Raw genomic sequence first — 20,181 nt, forward strand, 5'->3', positions numbered from 1 at the left:
TGTCTACTGTTAACAGTGCTAGAATGGGCTTGCAAATAGCAATTCGCCCGGCTGGGGTGATGTGGGGATGCCAATGGAAAAATAATCACTATATTGCAAATAGTCCCATTGGCTGCCCTTACCTGGTGTAGCCAGCCAGTCAAAGCCATTTCCCAGGTGTGGCTGCTGCATCCTGAACCGCTGGTTCAGATCCTGCCATCTGGAGCAGCAGAAAACAAGCTTGCTCCATCTTCCTTCAGGTATCTGAACCATGGAATCGTATCTGCTGGTTATTTGCAACACTAAGTTCAAAACCTTGCCAACAAAGGTCCGTATAGTAAAAGCTATGGTTTTCCCAGTAGTGATGTCTGGAAGTGAGAGCTGGACCATAAAGAAGGCTGATCGCCGAAGAATTGATGCTTTTGAATTATGGTGCTGGAGGAGACTCTGGAGAGTCCCATGGACTGCAAGAAGATCAAACCTCTCCATTCTGAAGGAAATCAGCCCTGAGTGCTCACCGGAAGGACAGATCCTGAAGCTGAGGCTCCAAGACTTTGGCCACCTCAGGAGAAGAGAGGACTTCCTGGAAAAGACCCTGATGCTGGGAAAGATGGAGGGCACAAGGAGAAGGGGATGACAGAGGACGAGATGGTGGGACAGTGTTCTTGAAGCTACCAGCATGAGTTTGACTAAACTGAGGGAGGCAGTGGAAGACTGCCTGGCGTGCTCTGGTCCAGGGGGTCACGAAGAGTCGGACATGACTAAACGACTAAACAACAACAACAAGTTCAAAACCGAAGGGATTTTTCAGATGGAAAGCAAGGTACCACATTCCTGGGTGGAAAGTTAAGAAACTCCGGCTTTGTTGGCGCAGATCCCACCCAAGGTTCCTCGCAAATGCTTTAATTATCCTCCACCAAGTTAATCACACACACACACACAGGCTTCTCTTGTTCTGAAGCGGAGCTCCTGCGTCGAGGCAACAGGAGGTTCCGCTTCTGGCTGGCGGAGTGGAAACGGCGCTGGGAAAGCGTTGATCTCGTGTGTCTTGTCTGCGCTGCTAAACCGCTTCCAAGAGAAGGAAAACTCTCTGCCGTTTGATGCGTGGCTTCCTTCCAGCTGCGCGGCCTGCAATTCCCACCGAACGCTCACTAAAGAGAGATGCAACGAGGATCGGTGTTAATATATTGCGGATAGTATTTTCAATGCTGGGGATCTTGCCTGTCTTTGGGGCGAAAGGGATGCTTTAACAAGCAATGTGGGGGGTGGGAAAGACTCCAATGAGCTTGTTTCCTCCTGCTCTGGAAGGTAGGACTCGAACTCATGGCTTCGAGTTACAAGGAAGGCGATTCCGAATAAACATCAGGAAGAAGTTTCGGACAGTAAGAGCCAGTGCTGGATTTCCGTATCAGCTAAACAAGCTATAGCTTAGGGCCCCACTGTCTTGGGAGACTCCAAAAAATTAAAGGAAAAAATAAACTGGATGTACGTTTCCAAAATATAACATAAAAAAACCAAATAAAATAAAAGCTACATCCAGCGACAGTGTTTTGTGTTGTGTAGGCTCCTATGATGTAAGTCATGGGCCCTGCCTGCTAGCCTGCTCCCTCAAAGATCACTGGTTTGCACCTTTCTATATACAGGGTAAGGGACGCGGGTGGCACTGTGGGTTAAACCACAGAACCTAGAGCTTGCCGGTCAGAAGGTCGGCGGTTCGAATCTCCGTGACGGAGTGAGCTCCCGTTGCTTGGTCCCTTCCCCTGCCAACCTAGCAGTTTGAAAGCACGTCAAAGTGCAAGTAGATAAATAGGTACCGCTCCAGCAGGAAGGTAAACGGCGTTTCCATGCGCTGCTCTGGTTCGCCAGAAGCGGCTTAGTCCTGCTGGCCACATGACCCGGAAGCTGTATGCCGGTTTCAAGTTACACTCTTCACAAAGACTTATCCAGCCTGTGAACATCCTGGGAAATTCTTCTTTCCCACAGATAGGCGCATCATGTGATGTCAACAATCTAGGTGTCTGCAGCTTTGATGTTTCCATATACTGACAACGACTGGAACTAATGGTCAGGGGTCCCTTTACCTTTACCTTTACCTTTACATATAGGGTGCCTACATTCTGCATGGACTGGTTGCATGGAAACATGTGCAAATGGCTTTAGATACCTATTAGGTCCATAAATTACCATATGTAGCATATATTCAACACAAAAAACAGCAACAATTTGTTGTTGGCAAAGGACAGCTGGACAAATAAAGGGCCCCATGACCTTCAGCAGTTTAGGGTCTCATCAAACCTAAATCCGTCCCTGTTAAGATCTGCTTGGCAGAGTTTTCTTCTACAGTAGCACCTGAGGTTACATGTGCTTCAGGTTACAGACTCCACTAACCCAGATATAGTGCTTCAGGTTAAGAACTTTGCTTCAGGATGAGAGCAGAAACTGTGCTGCGGCGGCAGCAGGAGGCCCCATTAGCTAAAGTGGTGCTTCAGGTTAAGAACAGTTTCAGGTTAAGAACAGACCTCCGGAACGAATTAAGTACTTAACCTGAGGTACCACTGTATAGAGCTGTTCTTGGACTCAGAGTTTGGCATTTTTGCACTGCACACTCATCATTCCCAAGCCTATACACTGGTGCTCCTTCTGTGGGGCACAGGGAGGATGGCTGGACCCTTCTCTGTGCGCCCCAGTGTTGATAGCGCCTGTCCCCATTTGCGGCTCACTCTCAGAGGAGTTCCCATTCCCAGCCTTATTAACTGAACCCTGAAGCACCCAGGCAGATTGGCTGCAACCTGGAATGCGGCTCCCCTCTTCCAAGCCGAGACGGGTTGCGTTTCTCAACTCGAAAGAGCGCCGGAGGCTACAATAGTACAATTTAGTTCCGTTTAATTGGCATTATGTGGGTCATCACCCCTACAGGCACAGAATTAGCAGAGGGAAACCTACTTCTCCAGCCCGTCGGATTTTAGCAGCTTCAAATATGAACCGTAACCAACGCTGCCAGTATTGGTTTCAAGTTTCTATAACCTGTTGCGCTTTTAAAAGATAAATAAACCCGTGGGGACGCGGGTGGCGCTGTGCGTAAAACCTCAGTGCCTAGGACTTGCCGATCGTATGGTCGGCGGTTCGAATCCCTGCGGCGGGGTGAGCTCCCGTCGTTCGGTCCCAGCTCCTGCCCACCTAGCAGTTCGAAAGCACCCCTAAGTGCAAGTAGATAAATAGGAACTGCTTTATAGCGGGAAGGTAAACGGCGTTTCCGTGTGCTGCGCTGGTGCTGGCTTGCCAGATGCCGCTTAATCACGCTGGCCACGTGACCCGGAAGTGTGTCTGCACAACGCTGGCTCCCGGCCTCTTAAGCGAGATGAGCGCGCAACCCCAGAGTCAGACACGATTGGCCCGTACAGGCAGGGGTACCTTTACCTTTTACCTTAAATAAAAGATAAATTAATGGCTATGCAGAATTAGATAAACTAACAGGAAGGATTCGAAACCGGCGAGACCAGAAATTCAAGGAAGACTGGAGTAAATTTACGGACTATTTGAAAAGTATTTGTGAAGAACAGACGACATTTGTAGGGTTGCAAGAAGTTTTGTGAGGAGTATTATTGGAAGTATTGCAAAAATGGAGAAGGGGGAGGATGATTTGTTAAGAGATGTAAAGGCAATATAAAGTTAAGAAATGCATAAGAAGTGGTGAAAATGGTGGATCATCAGAGGTGCTGATGGAAGGCTAAAAAGATTATATACACTTTATAATTTATATGTTAAAATCAATAAAAAATATTATTAAAAAAAGATAAATAAATAAACAAACTTGGGTGTCTTTAACAGACGATTGTTGTCATCAAAGGCTCCGAACCCCCGTGGCTCTGCGTGAGCTTTTGGAGGCCTCTGAATAACAATTGTATACCAGTTTAAAAGGCTGTGCGCTCATATCCTGCTTTCGAGTTTCCTATATAGCCACCTGGTTGGCCAGGTGTTGAGCTAGATGGGCCTTGGGCCTGATCCGGCAGGGCCCTTTTTTGTTGTTGTTGTTGTTTATTCGTGTCCAACTCTTCGTGACCTCATGGACCAGACCACGCCAGGCACTCCTGTCTTCCACATCACTAGGGCCCTTCTTATGGAGCTCTATTGCAATAGCAGAACCTCCATGCCCAGGGACAGTCTACCTCTGAATACCAATTTGTGATTACAGCAGCTAGAGAGCGGCTGCAGGCTTCCCAGTATCACCTGGCTGGCCACTCTGGACCTAATGGACCCCTTTTTGGCCGGATCCAGCAGCCAGGATCAGGTTCCTAGGTTCTGCTCTGGTTCTGCTGGCAGATGGACTGCTATAAAGTTTTCCTGGATGGAGAGAAGCTTCTCTTCTCCCTTCCTCCGTTCCTCTTCCTCTTTCTCGGTAGTGGCGCCCGCCCTGTGGAACTCCCTCCCACCAGATGTCAAAGAGAAAAACAACTACCAGACTTTTAGAAGACATCTGAAGGCAGCCCTGTTTAGGGAAGCTTTTAATGTTTAATAGACTATTGTATTTTAATATTCTGTTGGAAGCCACCCAGAGTGGCTGGGGAAACCCGGCCAGATGGGCGGGGTTTAAATAATAAATTACAGTGGTGCCTCGCAAGACGAAATTAATTCGTTCCGCGAGTCTCTTCATCTAGCGGTTTTTTCGTCTTGCGAAGCAACCCTATTAGCAGCTTAGCGGATTAGCGCTATTAGCGGTTTAGCGGCTATTAGCGGCTATTAAAGGCTTAAGGGATTAGCGGATTAGCTGCTAAAAGGCTATTAGTGGTTTAGCGGCTTAGAAAAATGGGGTGGGGAGCGGAAAAAAATCCTCAAGACTCGCCAGCATGACTAAGCCACTTCTGGCGAACCAGAGCAATGCACGGAAATGCCATTTACCTTCCCGCCAGAGTGGTACCTATTTATCTACTTGCACTTTGACGTGCTTTCAAACTGCTAGGTTGGCAGGAGCAGGGACCGAGCAACGGGAGCTCACCCTGTCACGGGGATTCGAACCGCCAACCTTCTGATCAGCAAGTCCTAGGCTCTGTGGTTTAACCCACAGCACCACCTGCGTCCCATCTCTAAGATGCTACTGGACCATTTTTTAAATTTAAAATTATTATTATTATTATTATTATTAAGTACCTATTCACAGAGTGCATAGTTACATTGTGGAATTTGCTCCCCGATTCACAAAGTGATGGAGACCAATCTGCAGTAGATGATTCTGGATATGGAAAATAAGAACCTGAGGCTGCCGGGGCTATCTCAGGGCAGGCTGCCTGCCCCCTGCGTCTCTCTCCTCCTACAGCTCCCTGCCCCTCAACATCTGCCGCCTGAGGCAGCTTCAACATTGGGCCTAATGGCAGGGCCGGCCCCCTGTGCGTACATCCCTGTAATAACAGGACAGGCGACGTGGTTGCTGTATTTGAAGCCTTGACGGGGGCCTTTGCGGCTGCCGTGCTCCAGGTGCCGAGTGCCAATTAATTAATTCGCCTTTGGAGCAGATACCTAATTAAAGCCGCCCAAAAGGCTTCTCGCCAAGGGGACAATCATTCGGGCAGCTCCTTTTGTCGCCGCTGATGTCATCCCTGGAACGGATCCCACGGGCCTCTGGGCCAGGTGCGAGTTGCCTTTGTCTGGAGACTACTAAAAATAAAACGTCAATAGAGAGTAGAAGGCGTCCTCCGAGAAGATGACGCAATTTGGCCGAGGGAAGAGAAAGTTCAGGCCACGTTTCCGACAAGGAGGCAACCCCCGGGCTGCCAGGAGTTGGGTTAGGAAGCGAAAGCAGCAAAGAAGTCGAAATTTGAGAGCTGGCACTCACTTGGGTGGGGCATAGCTGTCAATATTTCCCTTTTCTTGCGAGGAATCCTATTCGGAATAAGGGAATTTCTCTTAAATAAAGGGGAACGTTGACAGCTATGGTGTGGTGTGCCTGCCTTGAGTCATTCTCTCATATATATATAATAATAATAATAATAATAATAATAATAATAATAATAATAATTTATTATTTGTACCCCGCCCATCTGGCTGGGTTTCCCCAGCCACTCTGGGCGGCTTCCATAGAAACAAAAAATACGGTAAAATATCACAGATTAAAAACTTCCCTGAACAGAGCTGCTTCTGATCGGCAAGTCCTAGGCTCTGTGGTTTAATCTCTAAGATGCTACTGGACTATTTTTTTAATTTTTAATTTTGATTATTATTATTAAGTACCTATTCATAGAGCGCATAGTTACACTGTGGAATGTGCTCCCCAATTCACAAAGTTATGGAGACCAGTGTGCAGTAGTTTTACATTTTTACATTTTGGTTTTCATTCAAACACAAAAGACAATCATAAAATGTAGAATTCTCCAAATTCTCAGACTTCCTTCCTCCCCTCCGTGGAGTCCGCAAATCATCACATTCCACTGCAGATCATATCATCCTCTATTTGTCCACAAAACTCAACTTTTCCCACAGTTCTTTTGCACATTGCAAGTGTTATTGCAGTCCCGTTAATATTTTTAATTGCTTACAGTGACTTTCAAGTAGATTACAAATTTCCCCCAGTCCTTACTGAAGTTTTTATCATCCTGGTTTCTGATTTTTTTCCAGCCATTTTGGTGTAGCCCATTGGGTCCTTGGGTCATTCTCAGTTGCACAGAATCCTAGAGTTGGTAGGGACATCAAGGGTCATCTAGTCCAACCCCCTTGCAAGGCAAGAATCCTGAAGAAGCACCTCACTCCCATCGTTCAGCCCGGACACTGAGGTCCAGCTCCGAGGGCCTTCTGGCGGTTCCCTCCCTGTGAGAAGAGAAGTTACAGGGAACCAGACAGAGGGCCTTCTTGGTGGTGGCACCCACCCTGTGGAACGCCCTCCCATCAGATGTCAAGGAAATAAATAACTCTACAACTTTTTGTATACATCTGAAGGCAGCCCTGTATAGGGAAGTTTTTTATGTTTGACGTTTTATTGTGTTTTAAATATTTTGTTGGGAGCCACCCAGATTGTCTGGGGCAACCTAGCCAGATGGGCGGGGTATAAATAAATTATATTATAATAATATAATAATAAATTATAATATTACAGTGGTACCTCGGGTTACATACGCTTCCGGTTACAGACTCCGCTAACCCAGAAATATTACCTCGGGTTAAGAACTTTGCTTCAGGATGAGAACAGAAATCGTGCTCCGGCGGCGCGGCAGCAGCAGGAGGCCCCATTAGCTAAAGTGGTACCTCAGGTTAAGAACAATTTCAGTTTAAGAATGGACCTCCAGAACGGATTATTCTTAACCCAAGGTACCACTGTATATGCTGTTTTAAAAGCTCACATGCCCACAGGCATGCCATATGCCCCTTTAAAAATAGTCCCAGAATGTAGAGCTCAGCTTCTGAAAACCATTTCAAATAATCTGAAAAACTGGAGTAGAATTATGCAAGAGAAAGTGTGCAAGAATAGTGAATTCTATTGGGTTTTAGCTGGTATGTCATGACTGAAGCCTATAAGGCTATTTCACCTGCGTATCACGTGTTTAGATTAGGATGAGCCATCGTGCACCCAATTTAATTCATGCGGATTTGCCATATCCTGGGTTTTTTTGTGTGTGTGTTTTGTTTTGCCATTCTCATAGCTGCTTTGGAATTTGAAAAGTGGATTATAATCAGACTCAGACATGGAACGAGCCAGGCCGGTAGAGGCTTGGGGTTGTTTCTTTCGGCCTTGGTGTAGGCAAGGACCGCCTGGGAGCTGGATTTAAAAGCCAGGCTTCGTTTCCATAGCAACCTGGAGAGAGAAATGACCAGCTACCCAAAGAGGTCAGTTGCTGGAGAATGGATAAGACGGATCTGAGATCTGCGGAGGGCTGCCTTCCCAGCCTGACAGAGCAGCGAAGGGTCGCAGCCCCACAAGCGACCAGAGTGAAAGAACTCAATGCCCTCGCTTTTCTTGACAAGGGTGGAAATGGAGAGACAGGGCCATCTATGAACTAATTGCTGCACCTCTGGCAGAATAACAGACTCAGAATTGTAGAGTTGGAAGGGACCATCCAGGGTCATCTAGTCCAACCCCCTGCAAGGCAGGAATATTTTGCCCAAGGTAGGACTCGAACGCGTGATCCCAAGATTAAAAGTCTCATGCTCTACCACCTGAGCCACCAAGGCAGATATTGGCTCAGCAACTACTGTGTCTGACATGAAAATCTTACACATGCCAACCAGGTGGGCCACCATCTCCCACCCTCCAGAGCTGCCTTTCTCAACCTGTGAGGTGAGTGCGGCTGAGCGACTTCAGAGAAGTGTGACTGGCCCAAGGTCACCCAGCAGCTGCATGTGGAGGAGCAGGGAAGCGAACCCGGTTCACCAGATTACGAGACTACCGCACTTAACCACTACACCACACTGGCTTCGCCTGGCTTCCCATGTGATGTGTAAATTTTTTCGGAGACACACCGTTGATGGAATCTTTCAAGGAGTTGGATCTGGAGATACCCAGAATGAAGCCTGGGGCCTTCTACAAGCAAAGCAGTTGCTCTTCCACCAAGTACCGACCCTTTCCCGTTCATTCGAGGCACGAGACTGGCCCTTGTACGGTCTCTCCCTTGACTCTGTCGCCCTGCAAGCAACGTATTATCACCAGGGGGGCTTTTCTCTCCAAACAGTTTCCTTGCCAGACACCGCCTGCTCCAGTGAGTCATCATGGCGGTAATCAAAACATCTGCCTTTCCAGGCAAACGCTTTATTGAGCAACAAATCTATAGCTCTTGCTTTTTTTATGGCACGTATTCGCATGACTTAAGGGTTGCCAAAAGTGGGACTCCTGTTTGCACAGCATTTGCAAATGCTAAGTTATATGTGGGACGCGGGTGGTGCTGTGGGTTTAACCACAGAGCCTAGGACTTGCCAATCAGAAGGTCGGCGGTTCGAATCCCCACGACGGGGTGAGCTCCCGTTGCTCGGTCCCTGCTCCTGCCAACCTAGCATTTTGAAAGCACGTCAAAGTGCAAGTAGATAAATAGGTACCGCTCCGGCAGGAAGGTAAACGGTGTTTCTGTGCACTGCTCTAGTTCGCCAGAAGCAGCTTAGTCATGCTGGCCACGACCTGGAAGCTCCCTCGGCCACTAAAGCGAGATGAGCACTGCAACCACAGAGTCGGTCATGACTGGACCTAATAGCCAGGGATCTCTTTACCTTTACCCTTTAAAGGTAAAGGTAAAGGGACCCCTGACCATTAGGTCCAGTCATGACCGACTCTGGGGTTGCGGCGCTCATCTCGCTTTATTGGCCGAGGGAGCCGGCGTACAGCTTCCGGGTCATGTGGCCAGCATGACTAAGCCACTTCTGCTGAACCAGAGCAGCGCACGGAAACGCCGTTTACCTTCCCGCTGGAGCGCTACCTATTTAGCTACTTGCACTTTTTGGTGTGCTTTCGAACTGCTAGGTTGGCAGGAGCAGAGACCGACAACGGGAGCTCACCCCGTCGCGGGGATTCGAACCGCCAACATTCTGATCGGGAAGCCCTAGGCTCTGTGGCTTAACCCACAGCGCCACCCGTGTCCCTTTACCTTTTACCTTTACCTTAACTTATATGTGTGCATGCACTGTTAGGAACCATGGCTGTATTGTTGATAGAAATGCAATGCATCTCACCATGTTGTTGTTGTTTAGTCGTTAGTCGTGTCTGACTCCTCGTGACCCCCTGGACCAGAGCACGCCAGGCCCTCCTGTCTTCCACTGCCTCCCGCAGTTTGGTCAAACTCATGCTGTTAGCTTCAAGAACACTATCCAACCATCTCGTCCTCTGCCGTCCCCTTCTCCTTGTGCCCTCCATCTCTCCCAACATCAGGGTCTTTTCCAGGGAGTCTTCTCTTCTCATGAGGTGGCCAAAGTCTTGGAGCCTCAGCTTCAGGATCTGGCCTTCCCGTGAGTGCATCTCACATAGCACATTGACAAATTCATGACAGTCACAGCCACACAGCCATGCCACCTTCTAAGATTATACAATGATCTTATAATTATGTGATAAGAATGATTAGGGATGAATTTCAAGGATCAAGGCAGACGGCCACATGTCGCCTTTTCAGCTAGATCTACTGTTTTCTGTGCAGCGGGAAATGGTTTGGTGTGTGCCAATATCTTTCAGAGGGACTTGTGTTTTCCTTGGATCTCCATTGCGTCAAACAGAACTTGCCCATCCATCTCTCGAAACCAAGGCACCTTGCTTTTTCAGTGTTCCTAAATGCATAGAGAACTTCTTCTTGCTCATCTTCCCATGCCCCTTCTCCAGAGTGACCTTGGGAGCCAATCCTCGGTGGCTGACTTCTCTTACTCTGATCGGCTGCAATCTGTGCAAAGGTGGGAATTCTTCTCTCAGTAAAAATTTTCTTTCCTGCTGATCGGGCATCTCTTAGCAGGACAGGCCCTCTGCAAACCAGAGCACAGCCCAACGTGTTGAGGTGCCTCAGGAGAAGATGGAGAAGCTGGTAGCCTTCTTCAAACATCTGAAGAGCTCTCCCGTAGAAGATGGAACGAGCTTGTTTCCTCTTGCTCTGGAGGGTGAGACCCCAACCTATGGATTCAAGGGACAAGAAGGCAAATTCAGGAAGAATTTTCGGAAAGCAAGAGCTGTTTGACAGTGGAACAGACTCCTTCAGAAGGCCACCTTGGGCTCCCTTCCAAAACTGCAGCTCTTTGATTCTCGCCCTGGCCTCGCCACTGTGATCCACGCAACGGTCACCTTCAGACTGGATTATTGTAACTCGCTCTACGTGGGGCTGCCCTTGAGACTGACCCAGAAACTCCAGCGGGTGCAGAATGCCATGGCAAGACTCCTTACGGGGTCCTTGCTGTGAGATCACATTCACACGGTGCTATACCAGCTGCACTGGCTCCCGGTGGAGTACAGGATCAGGTTTAAGGTGCTGGTTTTAACCTTTAAAGCCTTATACGGCCTAGGACCCTTGGACCTACGGGACGGCCTCTCCTGGTATGCCCCACGGAGGACCTTATGGTCTTCAAACAAAAACATCTTGGAGGTCCTGGGCCACAGGGAGGTTAGGCTGGCCTCAACCAGAGCCAGGGCTTTTTCGGCCATGGCTCCAATCTGGTGGAACACTCTGTCACAAGAGACTAGGGCCCTGTGGGACTTGACATCTTTCCGTAGGGCCTGCAAGACCGAGCTGTTCTGCCAGGGCTGACCCCCTCCTTTGGCAATCCTCACAGAACTCTAGCCCAATGGTTGCCATTAATTTGATTTGAACTGATTTTATAATGAAATGTTTTTAGAATGTTGTATTATTTTACTGTTGTTAGCCGCTTTGAGCCCGGCTTCAGCTGGGGAGGGCGGGATATAAATAAACTATCATCATCATCATCATCATGTCACCACGCAGGTAATATTTTCCTCCAGAGAACATTCCTCGGTACCATAGATAAAGGTTCTGTCTCGTTCCGCCATTGAGCCACCTCCAGCCTCGCCGCCAGCAGAGGAGAAATCATTTCCTTAAACAACAGGTCCTTCTTCATTTCCTCTAACCAATTGAGCAACACCAGAAGAGGAACTGAATGTGTATCCTGCCTCGCGACGGCTGAGACTCACCCAAATATCTGCTGCCAAAACAATTATGTCACCAAACAGCTGATCAGAGCCGACAGCAAGCCCTCAGGGAAGTGCTTCCTTCGCTGGCATGGTTTGAAATCAAACCACGTGGGCAAAGGGAGCAGAGTTTGTGGCCATCGGCCGGCTGGCAGCGAGAGAGGTGGCGCCAGATCCTAATCTCGGCTCTTCTTAGAATCATAGAATCATAGAGTTGGAAGAGACCACAAGGGCCATTGAGTCCAACCCCCTGCCAAGCAGGAAACACCATCAGAGCACTCCTGACATATGGTTGTCAAGCCTCTGCTTAAAGACCTCCAAAGAAGGAGACTCCACCACACTCCTTGGCAGCAAATTCCACTGTCGAACAGCTCTTACTGTCAGGAAGTTCTTCCTAATGTTTAGGTGGAATCTTCTTTCTTGTAGTTTGGATCCATTGCTCCGTGTCCGCTTCTCTGGAGCAGCAGAAAACAACCTTTCTCCCTCCTCTATGTGACATCCTTTTATATATTTGAACATGGCTATCATATCCCCCCTTAACCTCCTCTTCTCCAGGCTAAACATGCCCAGCTCCCTTAGCCGTTCCTCATAAGGCATCGTTTCCAGGCCTTTGACCATTTTGGTTGCCCTCCTCTGGACACGCTCTGTCTTTCGGGTTATAAGCTGTTTCAAGCCCCCTTTAAACCTTAGGCTTGCAGGCTGCTCTGGTGCCTGTAAAGTGAAGGGTGGGCAATCAATAATAAAAATAATAGTTAATAATATTATTGGGGGCGAGGTGAGGGGGAAAAGGATCTCCCCAGGGGCATCTGGTGGGGACTGATAGCAGGGCTTAGACATATCCCACATGTGCAATTCTCTTTGTTTCTACAGGGGTTACCTTACTCTTGAGGAGTGAACATCCTCGGCTCGGATCATCTACACACAGAATATCACAGGGGACACTGACTTCAGGTGAATTGACCTCCTTCATTTTCTATCTAGCACATGAGACCCTTAATCTCAGAGCTGTGGGTTGGGGGGGGGGGAATTCCAACATTGCAGAGGGTTGTACAGTGGTACCTCGGGTTACAGACGCTTCAGGTTACATACGCTTCAGGTTACAGACTCCGCTAACCCAGAAATAGTGCTTCAGGTTAAGAACTTTGCTTCAGGATGAGAACAGAAATCGTGCTCCGGTGGCACGGCGGCAGCGGGAGGCCCCATTAGCTAAAGTGGTGCTTCAGGTTAAGAACAGTTTCAGGTTAAGAACGGACCTCCAGAACAAATTAAGTTCTTAACCCGAGGTACCACTGTACTAGTTTTTCACTTTTCTAAAGTCTTAAAGGATGGTTCTTAATTTTCCTTATTGATAATGTTCTTGTTTTCTCTTTTTGGCAAACCAATTTGACTGTGTTTTTTTAAAAAAACAATCACGCGGCGTATGAATTTTATGAAATAAGTAAAATGAAATAAGTCATCTTGGGAATCTTGCTGCCTAATCTCAAAACACATCGCGGGAGGGAGCTGGCTGTGTTTGAACCAGGCGGAGTGCCTTCTCGGTAGTGGCACCCACCCTGTGGAACGCCCTCCCATCAGATGTTAAGGAAATAAACAACTATCTGACTTGTAGAAGACATCTGAAGGCAGCCCTGTTTAGGGAAGTTTTTAATGTTTGGTGTTTTATCGTGTTTTTAATATTCTGTTGGGAGCCGCCCAGAGTGGCTAGGGAAACCCAGTCAGGTGGGCAGAGTATAAATAACAAGATAGATAGATAGATAGATAGATAGATAGATAGATAGATAGATAGATAGATAGATTGTATCAGCATAATGCCCTAATGGGTGAGCTGGGATGCATTTTCTCAAAACTCACTTTACTTTTTATACACCTAAGTTTACAAGAATCCTCCTCTGCAAGCTAAGTGTTTTCCCAAGGTGAGTTTCTGTTCTCCACCAGCTAAGGTACTTTAAAAATAAAAATAGTGGACTAGTTTCTTGCAGCCCATGAAACCAAACTGTAGTATTTGCATCATTATTAATCACCGTCCCCTCAATCAGATTCCTCATCCCCCGAGGATGGCTTTGCAAGCCTAGCAGTTTATTAGCTTCCTGATGGACCACCTTGATTTATTCTCTCGTCTTTTGCAGTGCACCGGGAGGGGCGAGCACCCGCAGGCCCACGAGGAAAGTTCAGATGGCCAGCAACAACACCACCAGCATAGCGCAAGCCAGGAAACTGGTGGAGCAGCTCAAAATGGAGGCGAACATCGACAGAATAAAGGTAAGGCCCCGCGAGCAAGTTCTCGGCTCAGACAGGTGGCTTAGGGCAGTCATAGGCAGCCTTCAGTCCTCCAGATGTTTTGGCCTACAACTCCCATGATCCCTAGTGAAATATACTCGGAGTCGAGAGTGGATTTCATGCTGTTTATTCAGCTCATAGTGTTGAGGAGGAATGAATGTTCCCCCAAAATATCTGCTTTATACACAACACAATGGGCCCCATGTGATTGGCTAATTCCAGGATTCTCCTGTAGGCCAATCAGGTTGTGGATTGACTTCCACCTGGAGCTGGATTGGGTGGCTCCTGCGGACCAATCATACTGCTGCATTGTTCTAGGACCAAACAGACTGCTTCATTCTGAATTCTATTGTTCTAGGACCAATCAGACTGCTGCATTCTGAATCCTATTGTTCTAGGACCAATCAGACTGCTGCATTCTGGATCCTATTGTTCTAGGACCAAACAGACTGCTTCATTCTGGATCCTATTGTTCTAGGACCAATCAGACTGCTGCATTCTGGATCCTTTGTTCTAGGACCCATCAGACTGCTGCATTTTGGATCCTATTGTTCTAGGACCAATCAGGCTGCTGCATTCTGGATCCTATTGTTCTAGGACCAATCAGGCTGCTGCATTCTGGATCCTATTGTTCTAGGACCAATCAGACTGCTGCATTCTGGATCCTATTGTTCTAGGACCAATCAGACTGCTGCATTCTGGATCCTATTGTTCTAGGGCCAATCAGACTGCTGCATTCTGAATCCTATTGTTCTAGGACCAATCAGACTGCTGCATTCTGGATCCTACTGTTCTAGGACCAATCAGGCTGCTGCATTTTGGATCCAATTCCACTTAGTACATAAGTAACAGGACCAGTGGTCAGGGATGTTGGGAATTGTAGTCCCAAACATCTGGAAAGCCGAAGGTTGCCTATGCCTGGCTTGGGGGAAGGGGATGTTGCTGTTTTTTAAAAAAAGGGATGGCACAGCTTTGGCCCTGCAGAAGTTCTTGGGACTACAACTCCCATAAGCCCCAGCCAACTTGGGGATGGTGGGAGTTGGGAGTCCATGGAATTGGACAATTCAGGACAGCACGTCGTTAAACGGTGGAACTCGCTGCCACAGGAGGCAGGGATGGCCGCCATCTTAGATGGCTTTAAAAGACAACTAGCAAAATTCATGGAGGAGAGCGCAATCAAGGGCTATTCCCCACAGTGGTTCTGCTCTGCTATTGTAGCTGGAATCAGTGATGCTTATGAATGCCTGTTGCTAGAAACTGCAGAAAATGAGAACGGTCTTGTATTCGAATCCTGCTTGAGGGTTCCTCATTGGGGCATGTGTTCGGCCACTGTGAGAACAGGAGGCTGGGCTAGATGGGCCTGATCCACCAAGCTCTTTTTATGTTCTCAAGTAGACTGGCTAGAATTTGCAACGATGAAGCGACTCCACCCCCGCCATCCAGGGAGAAATCTGGGGTGTTGGCGTGGGGGACAATCAGGAGTGGATTTCTTTTGTGACAAGACCAAGAGCTCCCTTCAGCTCTGGTACCCCCTGCCCGTAAGGGCCAGTCTTGACAGACTCTAGGGTTGTGCGCCCATCTCACTCAAAGAGGCCGGGGGCCAGCGCTGTCCGAAGACACTTCCGGGTCACGTGGCCAGCGTGACGAAGCTGCTCTGGCGAGCCAGAGCCGCACACGGAAACGCCGTTTACCTTCCCGCTAGTAAGCGGTCCCTATTTATCTACTTGCACCCAAGAGTGCTTTTGAACTGCTAGGTTGGCAGGCGCTGGGACCGAACAGCGGGAGCGCACCCCGCTGCGGGGATTCGAACCGCCGACCTTTCGATCGGCAAGCCCTAGGCGCTGAGGCTTTAACCCACAGCGCCACCCGCTCTGGTATTCATAACAATTTCCTGGGCTCCAAATCTATTCGTTTCAAGAGCAGATCTTTTGTTCCTGGTTCAAGTTGGCGGATATCAGGATTAAAAAAACAACAACACCAGATCCTGCAAGTCTGCCCACCCGTGTCTTGGTAAATGAAATTTTGCCCCTGTGTGCCAGCGAATCTTCTTTCTTCTTCTTTGGCGATCATTCATAGCCGAGTAAGATTGCCTTCCATAAACACGGTTTTAACAGTGAGTCCGTAAGCGACAGCGATTCCACCATTCAGGCACGCCCTCGATTTTCGAATCCTCAAGCCATTTCCAGTGCATTGCCACGTTGTGGGAACTTGGCTTGGCTCGAGTTAGCATTTCCTACCTGTATTTTTCTGGTTGTTCTTTTGTTAAATGGGGTAACCTGCCCTGCTATCCATGGGCAGAAATTCAGAGAGCCTTTGTGTTAAAATGTGCTAGATGGCTGCGGCTTGCGGCTTTCTCCCTGCGTTACTATGGCAACAGCAAGCATCCTTCACCGTGGCTTGGCATACTTAGAAAGGGGTCTCGGCCAGCCTTGCGTTATCAAGGGGTTGGTTGCTATTACACAAAAACACATACGTTGCAGGCTGGACTTGGGTTTGGGAAATTTCCCAAGGTGTACCTGGCGCAGACGAAGAACATAGGAGAAAATCCATTCCATTTGCCTTTAAAGACAAACCTACCCAGCTCAGTTTCTGAAACCATACCTGAGCCAAAACACAGCCGTCCTTTGAGATTCACACTTTCTGAATTTTGCAATGAAGCTCTCCCGCCGACGAATGTGTACCAAAATGCCTTATTGTGGGGGGAACTGCAAAATGACATGTGCTGGACAAAACTGCACAGCAAAATTGGACGTAGCGTGAAAAAGGAGCACGAAAACGCTGATAATTTTTCATGAGGGCTTCTTAAAAAGAATCGGCAAGCAGATGTGGAAATGTGAGGAAGTGAAGATTGGAAAAATATGTAACGGAGAAGTTAGAATGAAGAGATTTGCCTCTCCCTTGTGTGTCTGTCTGTGTCTTCCCCACTGCAGAGAGAGGGGATTTCAACGAAGGCATAGTTTGCACAATGCGGTTTTTTGAGAGATCAGCTCCCTGAATTTTGGTTTCCACTCTGGTTCATTTGCAGGGGTGGGAGGAGAAATGAGGCTGAGGCCAGCACGGCTCTGGGAATTACGAAATTTGGGCAAAAGAGGGAGAGTGGCAAGATTCATTTTGCCACTAGGAAGAGAGAAGGGGTGTTCTTTATATTGGGAGCTGATCCATTAGGGCAAATGGGGCTCAGCCCCACCCACCCAGTAGAGTAGTGGCAAATTCAAAAGGACAGGACCCCATCATGATACCGTTGGATCAATCCATCAACATCTGATGGATGATTTTGTAGGATTGGGTCCGGCATCACTTTCGCTGCCTGTGTGTGCCAGTATCCATGCTCAGCAGAGTTACATCTCAACGCAGCTGCTGCCTTGGAAGCGTCTTTGGGGTTGAAGGTACACACAGTAGGCCATAAACACTCATGGATGCCATAAAGATTCAGTCAAGTGTAGAGGTTTACTTGACAGGAATAAAAGCATATTGGTAGCAAATATTTACAGTAATAATAATAATAATTAGGGACGCGGGTGGCACTGTGGGTTAAACCACAGAGCCTAGGACTTGCAGATCAGAAGGTCAGTGGTTCGAATCCCTGTGACGGGGTGAGCTCCCGTTGCTCGGTCCCTGCTCCTGCCAACCTAGCAGTTCGAAAGCACGTCAAAGTGCAAGTAGATAAATAGGTACCACTCCAGCGGGAAGGTAAACAGCGTTTCTGTGCGCTGCTCTGGTTCGCCAGAAGCGGCTTGGTCATGCTGTCCACATGACCCGGAAGCTGTACGCTGGCTCCCTCGGCCAATAAAGCGAGATGAGCACCACAACCCCACAGTCAGCCACGACTGGACCTAATGGTCAGGGGTCCATTTACCTTTACCTAATAATAATAATTAATAATAAAATTATTTATACCCCGCCCATCTGGCTGAGTTTCCCCGGCCACTCTGGGCGGCTTCCAACAAAACACTAAAATACAATAGTCTATTAAACATTAAAAGCTTCCCTAAACAAGGCTGCCTTCAGATGTCTTCTAAAAGTTTGGTAGTTATTTTTCTCTTTGACATCTGGGGGGAGGGTGTTCCACAGGGCGGGTGCCGCCACCAAGAAGGCCCTCTGCCTGGTTCCCTGTAACATGGCTTCTCTCAGTGAGGGAACCACCAGAAGGCCCTTGGAGCTGAACTTCAGTGTCCGGGCTGAACGATGGGGGTGGAGACGCTCCTTCAGATATACTGGGCTGAGACCGTTTAGGGCTTTCAAGGTCAGCACCAACACTTTGAATTATGCTCAGAAACGTCCTGGGAGCCCGTGCAGGTCTTTCAGGACCGGTGTTATGTGGTCCCGGTGGCCTCTCCCAGTCACCAGTCTAGCTGCCGCATTCTGGATTAATTGCAGTTTCCGGATCACCTTCAAAGGTAGCTTATTAGAGTCCAACAAGACTCCAAGACACTCTCTCTGCTTCTCTCACCACAAGGCTCAAGCAAGAGACTCACAACAAGTTACAAGTTGCACAGAACCATTGTTATCAGTACTTCCTGCCACACTGCGCATGTCCATAGGACAGTTCCCACAGAATATGTCATTTCATAGACCAAACAATCTCGGCCTTCTGCTTCTTTGTTCTTTGTTTGTGGAACAAATGATTCTCACACAGAGAGAGAGAGAATACCCAACAGATACTCACAACCACAGCTTCTCACAGCCACCGCTGTGAGATTACGGAATAAGAACATAAAAATAACCTGCTGGATTTGCCCAATGGCCCATCTAGTCCAGATCCTGTTCTCACAGTGACGAACCAGATGCACGTGCAAAACCCGCAAGCAGGACCTGAGGACAAGAGCCCTCTTTCCTCCTGAGCCTGAGATTGTGGAGGCAGAGAATAGCCCTCTCCTCCATGATCAGGTCTGATCCTCTTTTAAAGCCATCAAAGTTCATAGAATCATAGAATCATAGAGTTGGAAGAGACCACAAGGGCCATCAAGTCCAACCCCCTGCCAAGCAGAAAACGCCATCAGAGCACTCCTGACATATGGTTGTCAAGCCTCTGCTTAAAGACCTCCAAAGAAGGAGACTCCACCACACTCCTTGGCAGCAAATTCCACTGTCAAACAGCTTTTACTGTCAGGAAGTTCTTCCTAATGTTTAGGTGGAATCTTCTTTCTTGTAGTTTGGATCCATTGCTCCGTGTCCGCTTCTCTGGAGCAGCAGAAAACAACCTTTCTCCCTCCTCTATGAGACATCCTTTAATATATTTGAACATGGCTATCATATCACCCCTTAACCTCCTCTTCTCCAGGCTAAACATGCCCAGCTCCCTTAGCCGTTCCTCATAAGGCATCGTTTCCAGGCCTTTGACCATTTTGGTTGCCCTCCTCTGGACACGTTCCAGTTTGTCAGTGTCCTTCTTGAACTGTGGTGCCCAGAACTGGACACAGTACTCCAGGTGAGGTCTGACCAGAGCAGAATACAGTGGCACTATTACTTCCCTTGATCTAGATGCTCTACTCCTATTGATGCAGCCCAGAATTGCATTGGCTTTTTTAGCTGCCGTGTCACACAGTTGATGGCCATCACTGCCTCCTGACAGGAAAAGGTCAAATTTTTGCTTTTCCGGGAGGTCAGCAAACCTCACCAGCAGGGGATCAATGGTCTCACTATGTGCCTCTTCATAAAAGGGACACCTAAAGAACAAGTGCTCTGGGCTTCCTATCTCCCCCAATAAACAGGTGCAAAATCTCTGCGCATATGGGACTTTTTAAAAAAGAATCCTTCCAGGACCAGCGAGGGCAGAGCCGAGCTTCTGGCGAGTGTAAAAGCCCTTCATGCATTTTTGGATACGAGAAAGAAGAGATATGCTCGCTATATATCTCTCGATTTCTCCCATTTTATAGTCGGGGCACCTTGAGCAGTCCTGTTGTCTCTCGGTGTCTATGATTCTTTGCTACAGGAGGGTAGATTTCTGTTGCAGTCGGAGGAAAACTTGCATTGACTTTGTGCAAGTTGAGAGTCTATTTTACCATATGTGGTGGGAATGCAAAAAAGTGAAATGCTTCTGGGAAATGATTTATAATGAGATGAAGAAAATGTTGAAATATACATTCATTAAGAAACATTTCTACTTGGGATAGTAGGGAATGAAATTAGCAGGAAAGATGTGAAACTGTTTAGATATGCAGTGACAGCAGCCAGAATTTTGATGGCCCAGAAATGGAAGCAGGAAGAAATGCCGACCAAGGAAGAATGGAGAATGAAATTGATGGAGTATGCAGAGATGGACAAATTGACTGGGAAAATAAGGAACCAACGCGATCAGAGATTTTCCGAGGACTGGAGTAAATTTACAGAATATATCAAAA

At 47.9% G+C, this 20,181-nt stretch overlaps 1 protein-coding gene and 1 long non-coding RNA gene across 2 annotated transcripts in view; both read left to right on the plus strand.

Annotated features, from left to right (window-relative positions):
• The window catches only part of GNG2 (G protein subunit gamma 2), a 49,465-nt gene that overhangs the window by 27,012 nt on the left and 2,272 nt on the right, over positions 1-20,181 (plus strand). The window contains exons 2-3 of the mRNA XM_083440731.1: positions 12,434-12,514; positions 13,690-13,822. Coding sequence (XP_083296857.1) covers positions 13,736-13,822 — 87 coding nt within the window. The 5' untranslated portion in view covers positions 12,434-12,514; positions 13,690-13,735. The remainder of the gene's footprint in view (positions 1-12,433; positions 12,515-13,689; positions 13,823-20,181) is intronic.
• Positions 1-20,181, plus strand: part of LOC310677739 — a 304,619-nt gene that overhangs the window by 19,870 nt on the left and 264,568 nt on the right. The gene's annotated exons all lie outside the window — the stretch shown is intronic.

This window comes from Podarcis tiliguerta (genome assembly GCF_965153285.1).
Source record: "Podarcis tiliguerta genome assembly, chromosome: 1".
NCBI lineage: Eukaryota > Metazoa > Chordata > Lepidosauria > Squamata > Lacertidae > Podarcis > Podarcis tiliguerta.